The sequence below is a fragment of the Neoarius graeffei genome, chromosome 28 (genome assembly GCF_027579695.1).
Source record: "Neoarius graeffei isolate fNeoGra1 chromosome 28, fNeoGra1.pri, whole genome shotgun sequence".
Taxonomy (NCBI): domain Eukaryota; kingdom Metazoa; phylum Chordata; class Actinopteri; order Siluriformes; family Ariidae; genus Neoarius; species Neoarius graeffei.
The window spans coordinates 33,344,699-33,360,565 of record NC_083596.1 but is presented as its reverse complement, the minus strand read 5'-3'; the positions used below and the strand labels follow the sequence as shown (position 1 = coordinate 33,360,565).

General features: G+C 40.3%; 1 protein-coding gene across 4 annotated transcripts in view; it reads right to left on the bottom strand.

The window, feature by feature from the left end:
* arhgef28a (Rho guanine nucleotide exchange factor (GEF) 28a) overlaps nucleotides 1-15,867 on the bottom strand; it is a 269,023-nt gene that overhangs the window by 46,755 nt on the left and 206,401 nt on the right. For 3 of the 4 annotated variants that reach the window (XM_060913034.1, XM_060913035.1, XM_060913036.1), the window contains exons 14-21: nucleotides 9,572-9,614; nucleotides 9,026-9,127; nucleotides 3,976-4,096; nucleotides 3,514-3,649; nucleotides 3,103-3,158; nucleotides 2,572-2,632; nucleotides 2,317-2,455; nucleotides 2,110-2,213 (exon numbers count right to left, since the gene is read on the bottom strand). In XM_060913034.1, coding sequence (XP_060769017.1) covers nucleotides 2,110-2,213; nucleotides 2,317-2,455; nucleotides 2,572-2,632; nucleotides 3,103-3,158; nucleotides 3,514-3,649; nucleotides 3,976-4,096; nucleotides 9,026-9,127; nucleotides 9,572-9,614 — 762 coding nt within the window. The remainder of the gene's footprint in view (nucleotides 1-2,109; nucleotides 2,214-2,316; nucleotides 2,456-2,571; nucleotides 2,633-3,102; nucleotides 3,159-3,513; nucleotides 3,650-3,975; nucleotides 4,097-9,025; nucleotides 9,128-9,571; nucleotides 9,615-15,867) is intronic. The other variant, XM_060913039.1, reaches the window with a different exon arrangement.

Here is a 15,867-nt window from a genome sequence, read left to right as displayed (position 1 = left end):
AAAAACTAATTTGGCTAATTAGCAACAGTTCAGTAACATGATGGGTATAAAAAGAGCATCGCAGAGAAGCAGAGTCTCTCGGAAGTAAAGACGGGGAGGGGTTCACCACTCTGTGAAAGACTGCAAGGGCAAACAGTACAACAACTTAAGAGCAACATTCCTCAATGTAAAATTGCAAAGAATTTGGGATCATATCATCTACAGTACCTAATATCATTTAAAAAATTCAGAGAATCCAGAGAAAGCGCTCTACACAAGGAACAAGGCTGAAAACCAACGCTGGACAGCTGTCATCTTCAATCCTGTGATCACTGAAGGCGACACTGCATTAAAAACAGACACGATTCTGTAGTGGAAACCACTGCATGGGCTCAGGAACACTTCTGAAAACCATCATCTATGAGCACAGTTCGTCACTGCGTCCACAAGTACAAGTTAAAACCATATATACACAATATCCAGAAACATCATCGCATTCTCTGGGCCCAAACTCATTTACGATGGACTGACGTGAAGTTAAAAACTGCCCTGTGGTCTGACAGATCAAAATTTTATATTCTTGTTGGAAATCATAACAATAAATAATAATAATAATAATCAGTATATAGCGCCTTTCTCACACCCAAGGTCGCTTTACAATTAAGGAGAGAAAAAAAAAAAAGAGAGTCCACCAAGAGAGGGTCAGGACGTAATTCCAATGGCGTAGCTACCACAGTCCCACCAGGCGCACGAAGGTAAACTCCACACCGCCTGCACAGTCGCCGCGATGCCACCGAGCAACATCGTTCAGAACACTGCGCCATGAATCCACAAAGCGAGCACAGAAGCACTGCCACACAAGGCGCTGGTATGTCCCAAATCACCTGCACAGCCAACGCAACGCCATCAGGCAACATCGCTTGGAGCACCGCACCAAGCACAAAAGCACCACCGGACAGAGCACTGGACAACCCCGATGTTGAAAAGAGCAATGAGCTCATTGCAGTCCATAGCAAGGAGCACAGGCATCACCCATGGTGCACCAAGGCCTGAAGGAAACGGATGCCAAAACTGGGTCCAGAGCAACGCCACAACTGGCAGACAAAACATTCAAACAAAAAACAAACATCAAACTACACAAACAAAAAAGAAAAACAAAAGGGAAAAAAAAGAAAAATTAAAAGCTCCGGTGAGAAGCAGCAGCCAAAACGCACACGGCGTACTCTCAACCGGAAACGGAAATCATGGTCACCACATCCTCCGGGCTAAAGAGGAGAGAGCCTATCAGTGCACAGTTCAAAAGCCAGCATCTGTGATGGTATGGGGGTGCATTAGTGCACATGGCATGGGTAGCTTGCACACCTGGAAAGGCATCATTAATACTGAATGATATATACAGGATTTGGAGCAACATGCTGCCATCCAGATTACATCTTTTTCAGGGAAGACCTTGCTTATTTCACCAAGACAATGCCAAAGCACATTCTGCATGTATTACAATTGCATGGCTCCATAGTAAGAGTCCAGGTGGTAAAATGACTTGCCTGCAGTCCAGACCTGTCTCCCATTGAAAACATTTGGTGCATTATGAAGCACAAAGGAGCATTATGAGAAAGGAGACCTCGAACAGTTGAGCAACTGAAACTGGATATATCAGGCAAGAATGAGGCAATATTTTACTTTCAAAACTACAGCAAATGGTCTCCTCAGTTCCCAAACGTTTAGAGTGTTGTTAAAAGTACAGATGATGCAACACAGTGGTAAACATGCCCCTGTCCTAACTTTTTTGAAATATTTTGCTTGTATCAAATTCAAAATGAGCATGTATTTTTCAAAAAACAATAACATTTCTCAGTTTTTACATTTGAAATATTATCTTTGTACTATTTTCAATGAAATACAAGGTTTCCATGATTTGCAAAATCACCACATTCTGTTTTTATTTACATTTTACACAGCGTCCCAACTTTTTCAAAATTGGGGTTGTATAATGGTGGATATTGGAATTGATTATATTAATGTTAACAATTGCAAACTTTTTTCTGTAAGATTAAATGTATAGCATGCGTACAAGATATTCAAAGGTTTGAATTGCATCACTGTCACTGGAATGAAGATCACTTTGTTTACCTTCAATGAGTGAGGAGTCAGTGGAAGTAGAAGATTCCATGGTGTGCAGGAGCTCCTCTGACTGGCCTTGAGAGTCATTGTCTCCCTCTGGGCTCTCTGCAAGCCTGGCCACAAATCACACACACACGCTTTCTTTTATTCTTTAATGCAGAATTTTTTTTTTGTTTTTTGATGAGTGATCATGAAAAAAAGAGAATATTTTCTCACCACTCTGGAACTAGAGGGGCACTCCTGGATAGAGGGCATGGCAGAGTTGTTGTGTCTCTCCTATCTCGTGGAGTCATCACAGGGAGGGAGGCTGAAGTGGATATCTGAGAAGATGGAATGCTTTCACGCAGCACAAAGTCTACGTATAACAGAGTGGTAGATGAAAAAAAAGTCACCTGAATCTGTTTCCATAAGCATGCTACAAATTCTCAGTAACCTCATTCCACATTTGTGTAGTGCAGATGATTGACTCACTTTGAGGGAGGGTGGCTGCTCTGGCCTTCTTCATAGAAACTGCATATTTGTCATGCACTTTCTGTACAAGAAAATAGAGACATCAACCCTACACTATAAAGTAAGTGTAGAACATAAGATGCACACACAGACCCCCTGCAATCATGTCTAATGGGCAAATAGGTTACTACTTTGAGCTTAACCATTAAACCTGGACTATCTGAGGTTGTACTTCTATCTTTGTGGGGACGCTCATTGACATAATGCATTCCCTAGCACCTTACCCTAAACCTAACCATCACCACTAACCTCAAACAGCCCTTTGAAGAAGTGAGGACCAGCCAAAATATCCTCACTTCCCAAAACTGTCCCAACTCTGTTGGTAAAAAATGTATTTCGGTCCTCAATATGTACCAAACACACACAGACACGCGCACCTAACTGCACGTATTACTGCAGGTAAATTGTGCTTAATCTTACATCCTCTTTAATTATCAAAAGACCAGCAACATTTATTGCATCATTCCCATCATCATGGACACACGCACACACCTTGAGGCACTGGGCTGCAGAATCTTTACAACCCTTATGGACGCTCACAGCACAGTCTAGGAAGACACAGACAAACCAAAACACAAATCATCATACAAAATGCAAATATGGTTGCATTCAGAAGGATGATGTATTATATTGAGATTTTACATGAATTAATAATTAGTTGTACTTGATTGATACAAATGCATTCATTCAGTCATAATATTCATTAAGGACCTAGAGCAATGCTTTATATTTTTAGATAAATTCAACAGTACCTCAAACTAACAATAAATAAATGCTAATTTAAGACTTCAGGATATACAACTAGCAGTATTGGCAACTATCAGCTCAAACTGCATCACATAATACAACATGACTGATTGTTAAAAGACAAAAAAAAAAAAAAACAGTTACAATCTCACTCACTGGTGCAGTGTAGAGTTTCCTTCCCAGTAACATGTTTGTCACACACCTCACAAACCGAAGTCCCTAGAACAGGACCTGCTGCAAATTGATGTCCATTGCCCTGTTTTTCTTTCACTTCCTTCTCCTTCGCTTTTCCCTTTGAGCACCAAGAAAAAGCCATTACAGGATTAACAGTCCACAGCCATGGGCAGAATTGTCCATGCTTTCCATGTGCTCAACTCTTTATATCTTATGGCTATGAAATAGAAACAGCCATGAAAGGGTATGGGGAAACTGTGTTCATAAAATTGTTAGGCAGGAACAGGAGGGGTTAATGATTAAAGTGAAAAGCTGGGACTTGGGACTGTGTGTTTGTTTTGGGGATGGCTGCTTGGCCTATATTCAGCTGTCACCTGTTTGGATACTTGCATAGCTGGACTAAAATAGTTCATTCGGCTTTAAGAGAACAATAAGCACGTATACCTTCTTGCTGCGTGTACTGTACATTCGACTTTTGATGAAACTGAAGGTGCGGCTGACTTTGTATTTCTCAGGCTCAGTCTTGGAAGGAATAATGTATTTATCCCATCCCTCTTCTTCGATTCTGGGGAAGAAAAAAATAAAACAACTTCTTTACACTAACATAGTTTGGAAGGTCATGTATGCAACCAGCGTTCCAGGACTGAGCGGTGGACCTCCAGGGTGGTTTCCGTCAGAACTAGTGGAGTGATACATTTGCATTTCCTTGACAAGTACCAATAGTATATTCCTCAGCTTGGGACCATAAACAGGTCCCTGCTATGGCACAAGCTGGAGGAGCAAAATTCAGTCTATAAAATCTGGTGATGCTATACAGTGAGCTCATTGTCACCATTTCACAAATATCCATGAGTGACAGGCCTCATAGCGACATCCAAGTGATAGCCATAGCACACACTGAATGGCATGTAAGTAAGTGCCTCTTGACCTGCATTTCAGTGTGCTTGTGCAATCACTTTCTTAAACCCAATGGGTTAACCTGTATTTAGCCCCTTTATGGTGCTCCCCAAAGTACACAAACAGCAGGTTAGTGATCCAGCAGCTGTGCATATTCTCATCTGCGAAAGCAGACAGGTTGAATAATGTTGGGTCAGTCAACACAGTGCTGACAGATGTTGCATGCAATCTGGATATTCATCTGGCCATAGTGATGGTTAGTTTAAAAAAAAAAAAAAGCCACCACACTTTCATGCATGCATTTTCTAATTGGTCATATGACAACTGACACAAACTACTGAACACCACCTTTAGTTCCACAGGAATTTTCCCACAATTGCTTTAAGTTCAAAGAGACATTCCTCATCTTTAAGAAAAGTTTTGACGAGTTCATCCACTCCCACCAGCAAGCGATAAATCCATCCTGTGCAATATAACAGGGATTTGCACTGTATCAAAAACTTACAAAACCATTCAGCTATTCAACCAGCTCCCAGATGGACTGTGAGCACTGTAAAGAGTTGCTCCCAGATTATGGGGAGAGAGCCATAATTTCAAGATGTGTGGTTGGCTGTGCCACAATAGCCTGTACATCTAGAGAGAAAAAAAAATCTACTTCCATACACCAAGTTCAAGGGGTCCTGTTTGGGTTCATATGGGGCTGAGCTGGAGATTTCCAGAGTTCCAGCAAATGTAAGCATAAGTACCACTAGACTGCATGATCAAGCTGTACATTTAGGCCAACCATGCAACTGTACAAATCATTTAACTGAGCAAACTCAATTATCTCAAGTCACTGACCAGACTCAAGAATTTCATCTTTAGTGACTGTACAGTGGTGCTTGAAAGTTTGTGAACCCTTTAGAATTTTCTATATTTCTGCATAAATATGACCTAAAACATCATCAGATTTTCACACAATTCCTAAAAGTAGATAAAGAGAACCCAGTTAAACAAATGAGACAAAAATATTATCCTTGGTCATTTATTTATTGAGGAAAATGATCCAATATTACATATCTGTGAGTGGCAAAAGTATGTGAACCTTTGCTTTCAGTATCTGGTGTGACCCCCTTGTGCAGCAATAACTGCAACTAAACGTTTGCGGTAACTGTTGATCAGTCCTGCACACCGGCTTGGAGGAATTTTAGCCCATTCCTCCATACAGAACAGCTTCAACTCCGGGATGTTGGTGGGTTTCCTCACATGAACTGCTCGCTTCAGGTCCTTCCACAACATTTCCATTGGATTAAGGTCAGGACTTTGACTTGGCCATTCCAAAACATTAACTTTATTCTTTTTTTAACCATTCTTTGGTAGAATGACTTGTGCACTTAGGGTCGTTGTCTTGCTGCATGACCCACCTTCTCTTGACATTCAGTTCATGGACAGATGTCCTGACATTTTCCTTTAGAATTTGCTGGTATAATTCAGAATTCATTGTTCCATCAATGATGGCAAGCCGTCCTGGCCCAGATGCAGCAAAACAGGCCCAAACCATGATACTACCACCACCATGTTTCACAGATGGGATAAGGTTCTTATGCTGGAATGCAGTGTTTTCCTTTCTCCAAACATAACGCTTCTCATTTAAACCAAAAAGTTCTATTTTGGTCTCATCCGTCCACAAAACATTTTTCCAATAGCCTTCTGGCTTGTCCAAATGATCTTTAGCAAACTGCAGACGAGCAGCAATGTTCTTTTTGGAGAGCAGCGACTTTCTCCTTGCAACCCTGCCATGCACACCATTGTTGTTCAGTGTTCTCCTGATGGTGGACTCATGAACATTAACATTAGCCAATGTGAGAGAGGCCTTCAGTTGCTTAGAAGTTACCCTGGGGTCCTTTGTGACCTCACCGACTATTACACACCTTGCTCTTGGAGTGATCTTTGTTGGTCGACCACTCCTGGGGAGGGTAACAATGGTCTTGAATTTCCTCCATTTGTACACAATCTGTCTGACTGTGGATTGGTGGAGTCCAAACTCTTTAGAGATGGTTTTGTAACCTTTTCCAGCCTGATGAGCATCAACAACGCTTTTTCTGAGGTCCTCAGAAATCTCCTTCGTTCATGCCATGATACACTTCCGCAAACGTGTTGTGAAGATCAGACTTTGATAGATCCCTGTTCTTTAAATAAAACAGGGTGCCCACTTACACCTGATTGTCATCCCATTAATTGAAAACTCCTGACTCTAATTTCACCTTGAAATTAACTGCTAATCCTAGAGGTTCACATACTTTTGCCACTCACAGATATGTAATATTGGATCATTTTCTTCAATAAATAAATGACCAAGTACAATATTTTTGTCTCATTTGTTTAACTGGGTTCTCTTTATCTACTTTTAGGACTTGTGTGAAAATCTGATGATGTTTTAGGTCATATTTATGCAGAAATATAGAAATTTCTAAAGGGTTCACAAACTTTCAAGCACCACTGTAGATACTGGCACCTGAAAAGTACAATTTGTGTTTCAGATAGGAAGCATTGATCTAGTACATCCAGGGTCTGTATGCCAAAGACCTGAGTAGGTACTAGGGAGCAGGAACTGCAGATTGTTTTTACAAGGGTTTTAGTAATGGCATTTCAGCGAGCCAGCTTGCCTTCTCACCTCAACTGACAATCCCAGATCTACACACTTCTCATTGCCTGGCGCATCTCTGATTGGATTTCTGAGGCAGTAATCACATCCTTAGTGCTTCTTCATCTGCCATTGTAACCACAGCACATGCACTCCTCACATCACAACTTCAGTGTGTGCATAAGGGCACTTTATTAAAGTTGATATGTTGCAAGACAGTGCAGTGACTCAATTGTGAGTATATACCAAAAAATAAGCCTTTAACTACCTATGTCAAGTGATCCAGCTAGAATTTTTGCTTTTTAAGGAAGCCTTAATATCAGTCAAAAATGCAATCATTGCTGCTGCTGAGCTGCACTCCTGCATTACACTCTGATCAGCAGAACACCCTAATGGGAAGCTATCAGCACTCTCTATCAGGGTCTCTATCAGTGCACTCTATCCCTGTCGCCAACATACTGTAGTAAACACACTAACTCTTCCTGAGCAGCCAAGTTTTCTTGCTTACCTTTTCCTTCCTAGCGGGCCCCGCATGTGTCTTCTGTCCACTGCACTCCCTGCTTTGACCACATCATCAGATAGCCAGCAGCATTTACACAGATTGGGAGCCTCACACATCACTATTGGCATTATGATGCAGTTATACAAGTGCTTGTCAAAGATGCCCTGATCTGAACCAATCTGGGCACTCATCGTTGTCCATCACACAATTTCATAAGGACTGGGCAGAACAAACATCCTTCTGTCCTGCCCTATAATGCAATGCATTGGTAAGGTTAAAAATTAACAAGTTTTAAAATCATAAACCTATGAAATTGGTCATAATGTGTCTGCAGCACAGACAAACAAGAGGGCACATGTTTGTTCTAAATGGTCAGAGAATAGTAATAAGTCAAGAATTACCACCTTCCAAGGTGTCCTCTTATGGGAAAGAGGATGTGCATGATATAGAATGTCCTTTTATAGGCAACCCATGTTGATGAATTTGCTATTGGTAGTCAACAAGGAAATTATTAAAACTCTACTAAGTGTAAAATATACTACCCTGGTGGTCTGGAACAAATGGAAGTATAACTCCTATGTAGAGGAACTAGGAAGGGCTGTATTTCCAAGCTGGATTCATTGGTTAGCAAGTTAACTGCTTTATATTAAGAACCACGATAACATTCAATTTAGCTTTGTGTGATTTCAAGATTGAAGCTTCTTTTTTTTTTTTGTCATTTCTGCAATTGTTACTATGCAAGTCTATCCTAAAGGAAATTCAGATTGAACTTTTAATCTTTTAGTTTTCATCCATCATGAGAGTTAGTTGGTAATTGGTTTCGCCAAAGCATTACTTACGTTAGCCTATAGCAATTAAACTGCCATCATCACTGATGGCAGTTTGGATGTTTCAAATCCAAATGGTTGCTTTAAGGCACAAAGCTATCTCACTAAGCCAATATCCCACTCGGTTATAAATACCACTTCCTTATTTGCTCATCTTAACCATAAAAACATGTTACTGTGGTTTAAAGACAGCAATTCCTTTGAAATTTGTAATGCAAAGGTTAGTTTGGTTCCAGTTAAAGGACTCAGTGTCAGTCATGCATTCCTTTCCTTGTTATTAATTAAAAATTAGTCACGGTGCTCTCACTTTGATAACAAGGGCAGTCTACTTTACCAGTGGAAACATTCTCAGCATTCATTGCATTTCATACGTACCTCTTGAAGACATTACTTTTTAGTACACAAAAATCTCTCAGAACAGAGATGGTTAGTTGAACCTAATTGCATCTATGCTCAAATAAAGTCCAAAGAAGATTTAGCAGCAAAATAGTCATAGCTCTAATATTTAGTCTCTTCATTTTAAATGTGTTAGATGTGCCTCCATGCCAGCAGGTGCATTCTGTGGATGAAAATTAGATGTATTGTCTCAAACAATTTTGAGGATTAGGTGTGAATGTCAGAGAGCGAAACAGAGCCGTGACATACTCTTTGAGGAATTCGGCGAGCGTGAGGTGTTGGAGCGAGCCAGCCAGCTCGACGCTGGACTCGTCATCAGCTGACTGAGTGCGTCTACGGAACCATAACTCCCTATAGAGGTTTAAAATACAGGGCTGAGTGTGTGTGTGTTAAACTTGCACATGACAACAAACACAACACACACACACACCTCAAACTCTCCACCAGATGGAGCAACTGCACAAGGGCAGAGAGAAAGAAATTAATAATTAGTTAGAACAACACTTGCTCCAGTGCTGTCATCTGCACGCACGCGTATACACACACACACACACACACACACACACACACACGTGCACACACACTCCCTATAACTGTGCCATTTGAAAAGTTCAGGGCCATTATCAAAGGGGGGGGAAAAAAAAAGTCATGAACTTCGAAACTACAACAGGAAGCACTCTGTCTCCAGGCAACTCTGTCATCTCAGGGACATTTGAGAATCCTATAATCCCAGTCGATACCACAGAGTGAAAGAAAAAGAAAAAAAAAACAGTGGACTGGCAGCTGGAGTATTACCTTTTCTCTTGTCGCTGCTCAGTTAAGCTCAGTGCACGCTGTTCTGTTGGGAGGAGTTTAGATACAGAGAGAATCAATAAACAGATGCTCACAGAAATATTAACAATGGTGCAGTTGTTAAATAATCTTAAATGACCTTGCACAAAAATTCAGCTACTAGTTTTAAGAAATCAGGAAGGAAAAACAGAAAAAGAAAATAAGGTTTAAGTGATATGCATTTTTACTTATGCACTTGAAATAGTACTTTTTAGCTTCAGCACCTCAATTCGATTTTTAACCAATTTACCTAATTCACCTTAAGTACCACCAAGTTACGTTTTAGCAACAACAGCTTTTTTTTTTAAATATGTCTCATGGAAAGGAAGAAGACTACAAAGCAAGCAATATGTACAGGAAACACATGAGCACAAATGAACATAACCATGATAAAGTTAACATAAGGAGAACCTTAAGGATAAGTGCCACAACCATCTTACAGAAAAGCATAGCATAGCCATGAAGTGTCAGCATTCAAAAGCAAGTGTAAAAAATAAATAAATAAACAAACATCACCCACACCCACAATTGTGAACACGTCTACAGTGACTAATCTCTGACTGGTGTTTTTCACACACCTCATTTTGGACTTGCCTGGAAGCATATTTTCTTTTCATGGTGTGATGCATCATCAGAAACGTGCATGGTTTTATTTCAAAATCATGTAAAAAGTCTAATAAATAATTCTGTTACTTAAATTAATTCTGTTGATCTTACTCTGATGGGAATGTGTGTCAGAGTAAGAGTTTAATGCAATATAGGCTTGTATGATATAACTATTAAGGCATCTCCACACGATACAATACTGCCATGATGGCATACAGTGACATTAATGCAATCACGTTACCAGAGTATGAGAAAGTATCACATAAAAGGACAAGCTTTTTCTCCCCAATGAAAGTGGTATGTAAAATGTAAAATAGTTTTATCAAAGATGTCCTGTTATATTTTTCTTTACGTTTTAATACTCATTATTACAGACTGAACTAAAAATCTGCCATTAAGCTGAGTTTTTGTGATTGATGCTGATGACAAGCAATATCGCACAAGTCTAATGCAATATAAATAGTTCTGTATTTAACTGGTAACTAGTTTAATCATAATTAAAAAACACATTGATTTTTTTTTCTTCTGACATTAAAGAGCACACTACATTGAAACCTAAGGTTTGATGTTGCAACATAATAAAAGGTGGGGAAAACAATGTTTTCAAATATAATTTTTCTGAGTACTTTTTAAGCCACTGTAAACAAAATTGAGGTCATTGCAATGAAGAGCCAAGACATTACCATGTTATATAAATTATCCAATCATTCCTCCACACACAGAGCAGCTCCCCACAACCACATTGAACAAACAGAAAACACAAACACACAGACAGAGTCCCAGCAGCAGCAACATGCATGTTATTTTGCGGTGTGAATCAGGGTGGACAGGCGGTTAGCAGTGGGTCACCAGTACTTACTAACAGGATTGAGCAGAGACAGAGATTTAGACAGAGACAGAGCCTGTAGGAGAGATCTGCTGCCACTGCTGTTGCTGGAGAGGACGCCATCTACAGAACACAGCGGACATTACACTCAATACAGCCCAGCAGTACTCTGTATACACAGGCCAAGCTTTACGAGGATCCCAAATAGCGCATGCCAATTTGTTTCTGCGAGGGGAGAAACTGAGTGTGCTTAAAGTGGGCATGTTAGAAGTGATTTCCAAACAATATTTGCATGAATTAGGCAAAGCAGGGGGGAAAAAATATGAAAATGTGGTTTTTGTATGTGGTACTTGTTCTGACTAGCAGAGATTTCAGATCTCTTCTGGAGGAGTCAAACTGAAAGGCAATGTTGTCACATGCACATAATAGTACACTGAGCAAAATGCTCCTTAAAGGCTGAGTGATTAAACTATTCACAGTACAATATGAACACAATATAAGTGTGTGTAAACGAAAACCTGTCTCTGTTTAACTGGAGGGGGATTAGGAGGTGAATGTGCACTAAATATCTAATATGAAAGCAGCTTTTCCACAGGAATATCAAGGCATCATTTGAAGACATGTTCTGGGTTTTTTTTTTTGAGAGAATGAGACATAATCTTGATAAACCTTCTCATTATTAAAACATGATCAACAGTCTAATTATCTTCAACTGGCGGAAATGGATTTCCGCAACTATAATACCTGTTTACCTGTCTGCTCAACTGGTTCCTTACACAACAGGATCCTTGTAGGCAGACTGCCAGGACAAGGTTAGAAAGATGCCTAAGTATATCTCATCTCATCTCATTATCTCTAGCCGCTTTATCCTGTTCTACAGGGTCGCAGGCAAGCTGGAGCCTATCCCAGCTGACTATGGGTGAAAGGCGGGGTACACCCTGGACAAGTCGCCAGGTCATCACAGGGCTGACACTTAGGCTACGTTTACATTAGACCGTATCTGTCTCGTTTTCTTCGCGGATGCACTGTCCGTTTACATTAAACCACCTGGAAAAGCCGGGAAACGGGAATCCGCCAGCGTCCACGTATTCAATCTAGATCGTATCTGGTCCGGTGCTGTGTAAACATTCAGAATACGCGAATACGCTGTGCTGAGCTCTAGCTGGCGTCTCATTGGACAACATCACTGTGACATCCACCTTCCTGATTCGCTGGCGTTGGTCATGTGACGCGACTGCTGAAAAACGGCGCGGACTTCCGCCTTGTATCACCTTTCATTAAAGAGTATAAAAGTATGAAAATACTGCAAATACTGATGCAAATACTGCCCATTGTGTAGTTATGATTGTCTTTAGGCTTGCAATCCTTCCACTTGCAAGTGGTAAGTGATATGCGCTGGGATCACACACACAGCGGCTCAGTCCCGAATCACTGCTTGTGCACTTCTCTCGCGCGCTGTGTGAGCTGCGCAGGGCCGGAGTGCGCACCCTCCAGAGGGCACTCGCTGTTCAGGGCGGAGTGATTTGGAGCGCAGGATGCCTGCGGAGCCGAGCATATCCGTGTATTGGTGTTGCTGTGTGCACGGCTAACAGTTTTAGTGTAAACGCGAATCGTTTTAAGAACGTTAATCTGATGATCCGCTGATTCGACGTAATGTAAACGTAGCCATAGACACAGACAACCATTCACACTCACATTCACACCTACGGTCAATTTAGAGTCACCAGTTAACCTAACCTGCATGTCTTTGGACTGTGGGGGAAACCGGAGCACCCGGAGGAAACCTACGCGGACACGGGGAGAACATGCAAACTCCGCACAGAAAGGCCCTTGCCGGCCACGGGGATCGAACCCAGACCTTCTTGCTGTGAGGCGACAGTGCTAACCACTACACCACCGTGCTGCCCTGCCTAAGTATATTTTCATTAAATATGTATGCTTTCTTAAAGCGATGTCAAAGTATACTGCTGGCAGAAAAACTTAGTTAATTTTCCAGCCATAATTTTCAGACATCCTCACAATGAGTCGACTTGCACAGACAGTGCTATGGCAGTGGGGGAGTGGCCATGTGCTGACTGCAGAACAAGGAATGATGCTAATATACACTCACTGTCAACTTTATTCGGAACATCTGTGCCCCTGTACATTCATGCAATTATCCAATTGGCCAATCGTGTGGCAGTAAAGCAATACATAATAAAAATCACACAGATCCAGGGCAAAAGCTTCAGTTAATGTTCACATCAACTGGAGAAGTATATATATATATATATATATATATATATATATATATATATATATATATATATTTTTTTTTTTTTTTTTACATCAGTGATGCTGAAGTAGACGATGAGCTGGTCTAAATATTTCAGAAACTGCTGATCTGGGATGTTCACACGCAACAGTCTCTAGAGTTTTCACAGAATAGCCAGACTAGGTTGAGCTCACAGGAATGCACAACACATCATTGAGTCAGATGGACTACAACAACAGACCATCACATCACCTTCCACTCCTGTCAGCCAAGAACAGGAATCTGAGGCTACAGTGGGCACAGGCTCATTATAACTGGATGTTCAAGAAGATTGGAAGAACATCTGATGATTCTTGATTTATGTTGCAACATGCAAATGGTAATGTGGTAACATGGAGAATTAACTGTGTTCTAAGGATTTTTTTTTGGCACACATTTGGCCCCTTCATACCAATCCAACATTGTTTAAAAGTCATGCCCTATCTGGGCATCATTTTACAAAGCACAACTTGGGAAATCTGAAATTGGTTCCACAAATGTGAAGATGAGTTCAGTGACCTCCCCAGTCACCAAATTTTGGATGTGTGCACAGAAGGAGATTTGTATCATGACTGTGCAGAAATCATGTGATGTGATCATGTTAACATGGACCAGAATCTCAAAGGGGTCTTTCCTCTAACACCTTGTAGAACCCAAACCACAAAGAACTGAATCTGTTCTGAGTGCAAAGGTGTCATGAATAAAGTGCTCAGTGAGTGTATATCATGTGTCTTGCAGTGAGCTGCTGAACACCAGAGAGAGGGCCACTGCTTAGCAGAGCAAAGTGAATGAGTGCATCTCCAGCCCTACATCCTGCTGTGTGTGAAATGTGCATGTAAAATCCTGTCATCCGTTTTCCATTTCCTTCTTTTTTCACCCTTCCTGATAATAGATGAGCAGCACAATCACCCCTTCATTTTGGCTAATTATGCAACATGCCTGCTTGTTAACCCAAATATCTCCAATATAACCCAAATATTTATTGTATTCTTTTTATTCTTACATGAGTAGCTCAATACTCATCTTTTAAATACTCATCTTTTAATCTTTTAAAGGGAACAGAAAAATAGTCACTTCATGCTGTATGAGTATAAAATAATTCATCATTTTAATAAATAAGTCAAAAACCGAGTGTAATGCATTACGCAAGTGAGGCAAGTAATTGCGCAAAAAAAAACCCCACAAAACTTTATTTCTCACTACATTATACGTACAGTTATCATTCCCCCCCCTTCATAGTTGAGAACCTAATAAATACACAGTACGAGTTCCTTGAAATACATTTTTTATCGTATAAATAACAGTCATAAGAAAAGGATATACTTTCTTACTCTTGGGCTTGTAATGCTTGCCTGATTTAAAGAGAGAACTAAGTATAAATTGCCTTTTTTTAGTTGAGCATTATTATTTTCACAAAATACAATACCTACATTTGAATGGACAGTAACCAATGCTTTTACAGTCCAAGTTTGAAGCAGATCTGTTACATCAACTTCCCCAAACAACGAAGGAATAAATTTCAGAAACAGTTTTTGTAACACCTAATATTAACCAAAATCAACAACACACTATAGAAGAAGTCCTGTGTTGTTGTTTTTTTGTAAAGCCAGTTCTGATAAGTATTGCCTCATGACAACTGCCTTGGGCATGTTTATGGTATGTCCTCCATTTCACAAGTTTTTAGCCATTTTTAGCTCATGTCAAGTAAGAAACCTTAGTTTGAACGATGCGGAAACACTTTTTGCCATCATGTCCATGTTTATAATGTGTAACAAAGGCCATATCAGATGAAAAGGCAAAAGAAATCACACTCTGCAAAGACTCGAAGTTTTGACTTAGAACCACTATGGAATTTTGCCTTTGTGCGTGTGTGGCGGTCCTAATAAAGAAAACAGGGCACTATGAGCATGTGCTTGCCTACAGCCTACATGCAAGTCAAGACAGGTCTAGTGTTTACATATGGAGAAAGCGAAAGTTGCCAGTCTTATACCAATTTCACGCAATCTGGTACTATGCCCTATCTCGCTCTCTCTTCTTCCTTTCTAAGGAAGAAGAGAGAGCGAAATAGGGCATAGTACCAGAAAAAGTGCAAAAAGAAGATTGCCCAGGTAAAGAAACAGAGGAAAACGAAGGAAGAGATGTCAACATGGCCAGCAAGAATGACAAAGAGTGAACTTAAAGACAAGAAAACAAATAGAAAATCTCAAAGAAAAGAAAGACACCATAAGACGAGATGCCCAAGAAAAACAAGCAAAAATAAGAGAATAAGCATGGGAAAAGGTTCGCAAATATCACGAGAGAAAACAAAAAATAATCCAGGACGAACGTATTACTTCAGCTCAAAGCGCAGTCAGCAGATTCCAAAACTGTATGTCAAAAAAACATGCCACTGATAAAGTAAAACAACCCCTCCCTTCATCCCCAACAAAAAAAGCCGAAATTCTAGGAAACTTGATCAGTAGTCCAAGAACAAGAAAATTACTATTTGAACTTTATTCTTTAATTCTGTTAATGTTTTCATGATTTTGCCCTGTA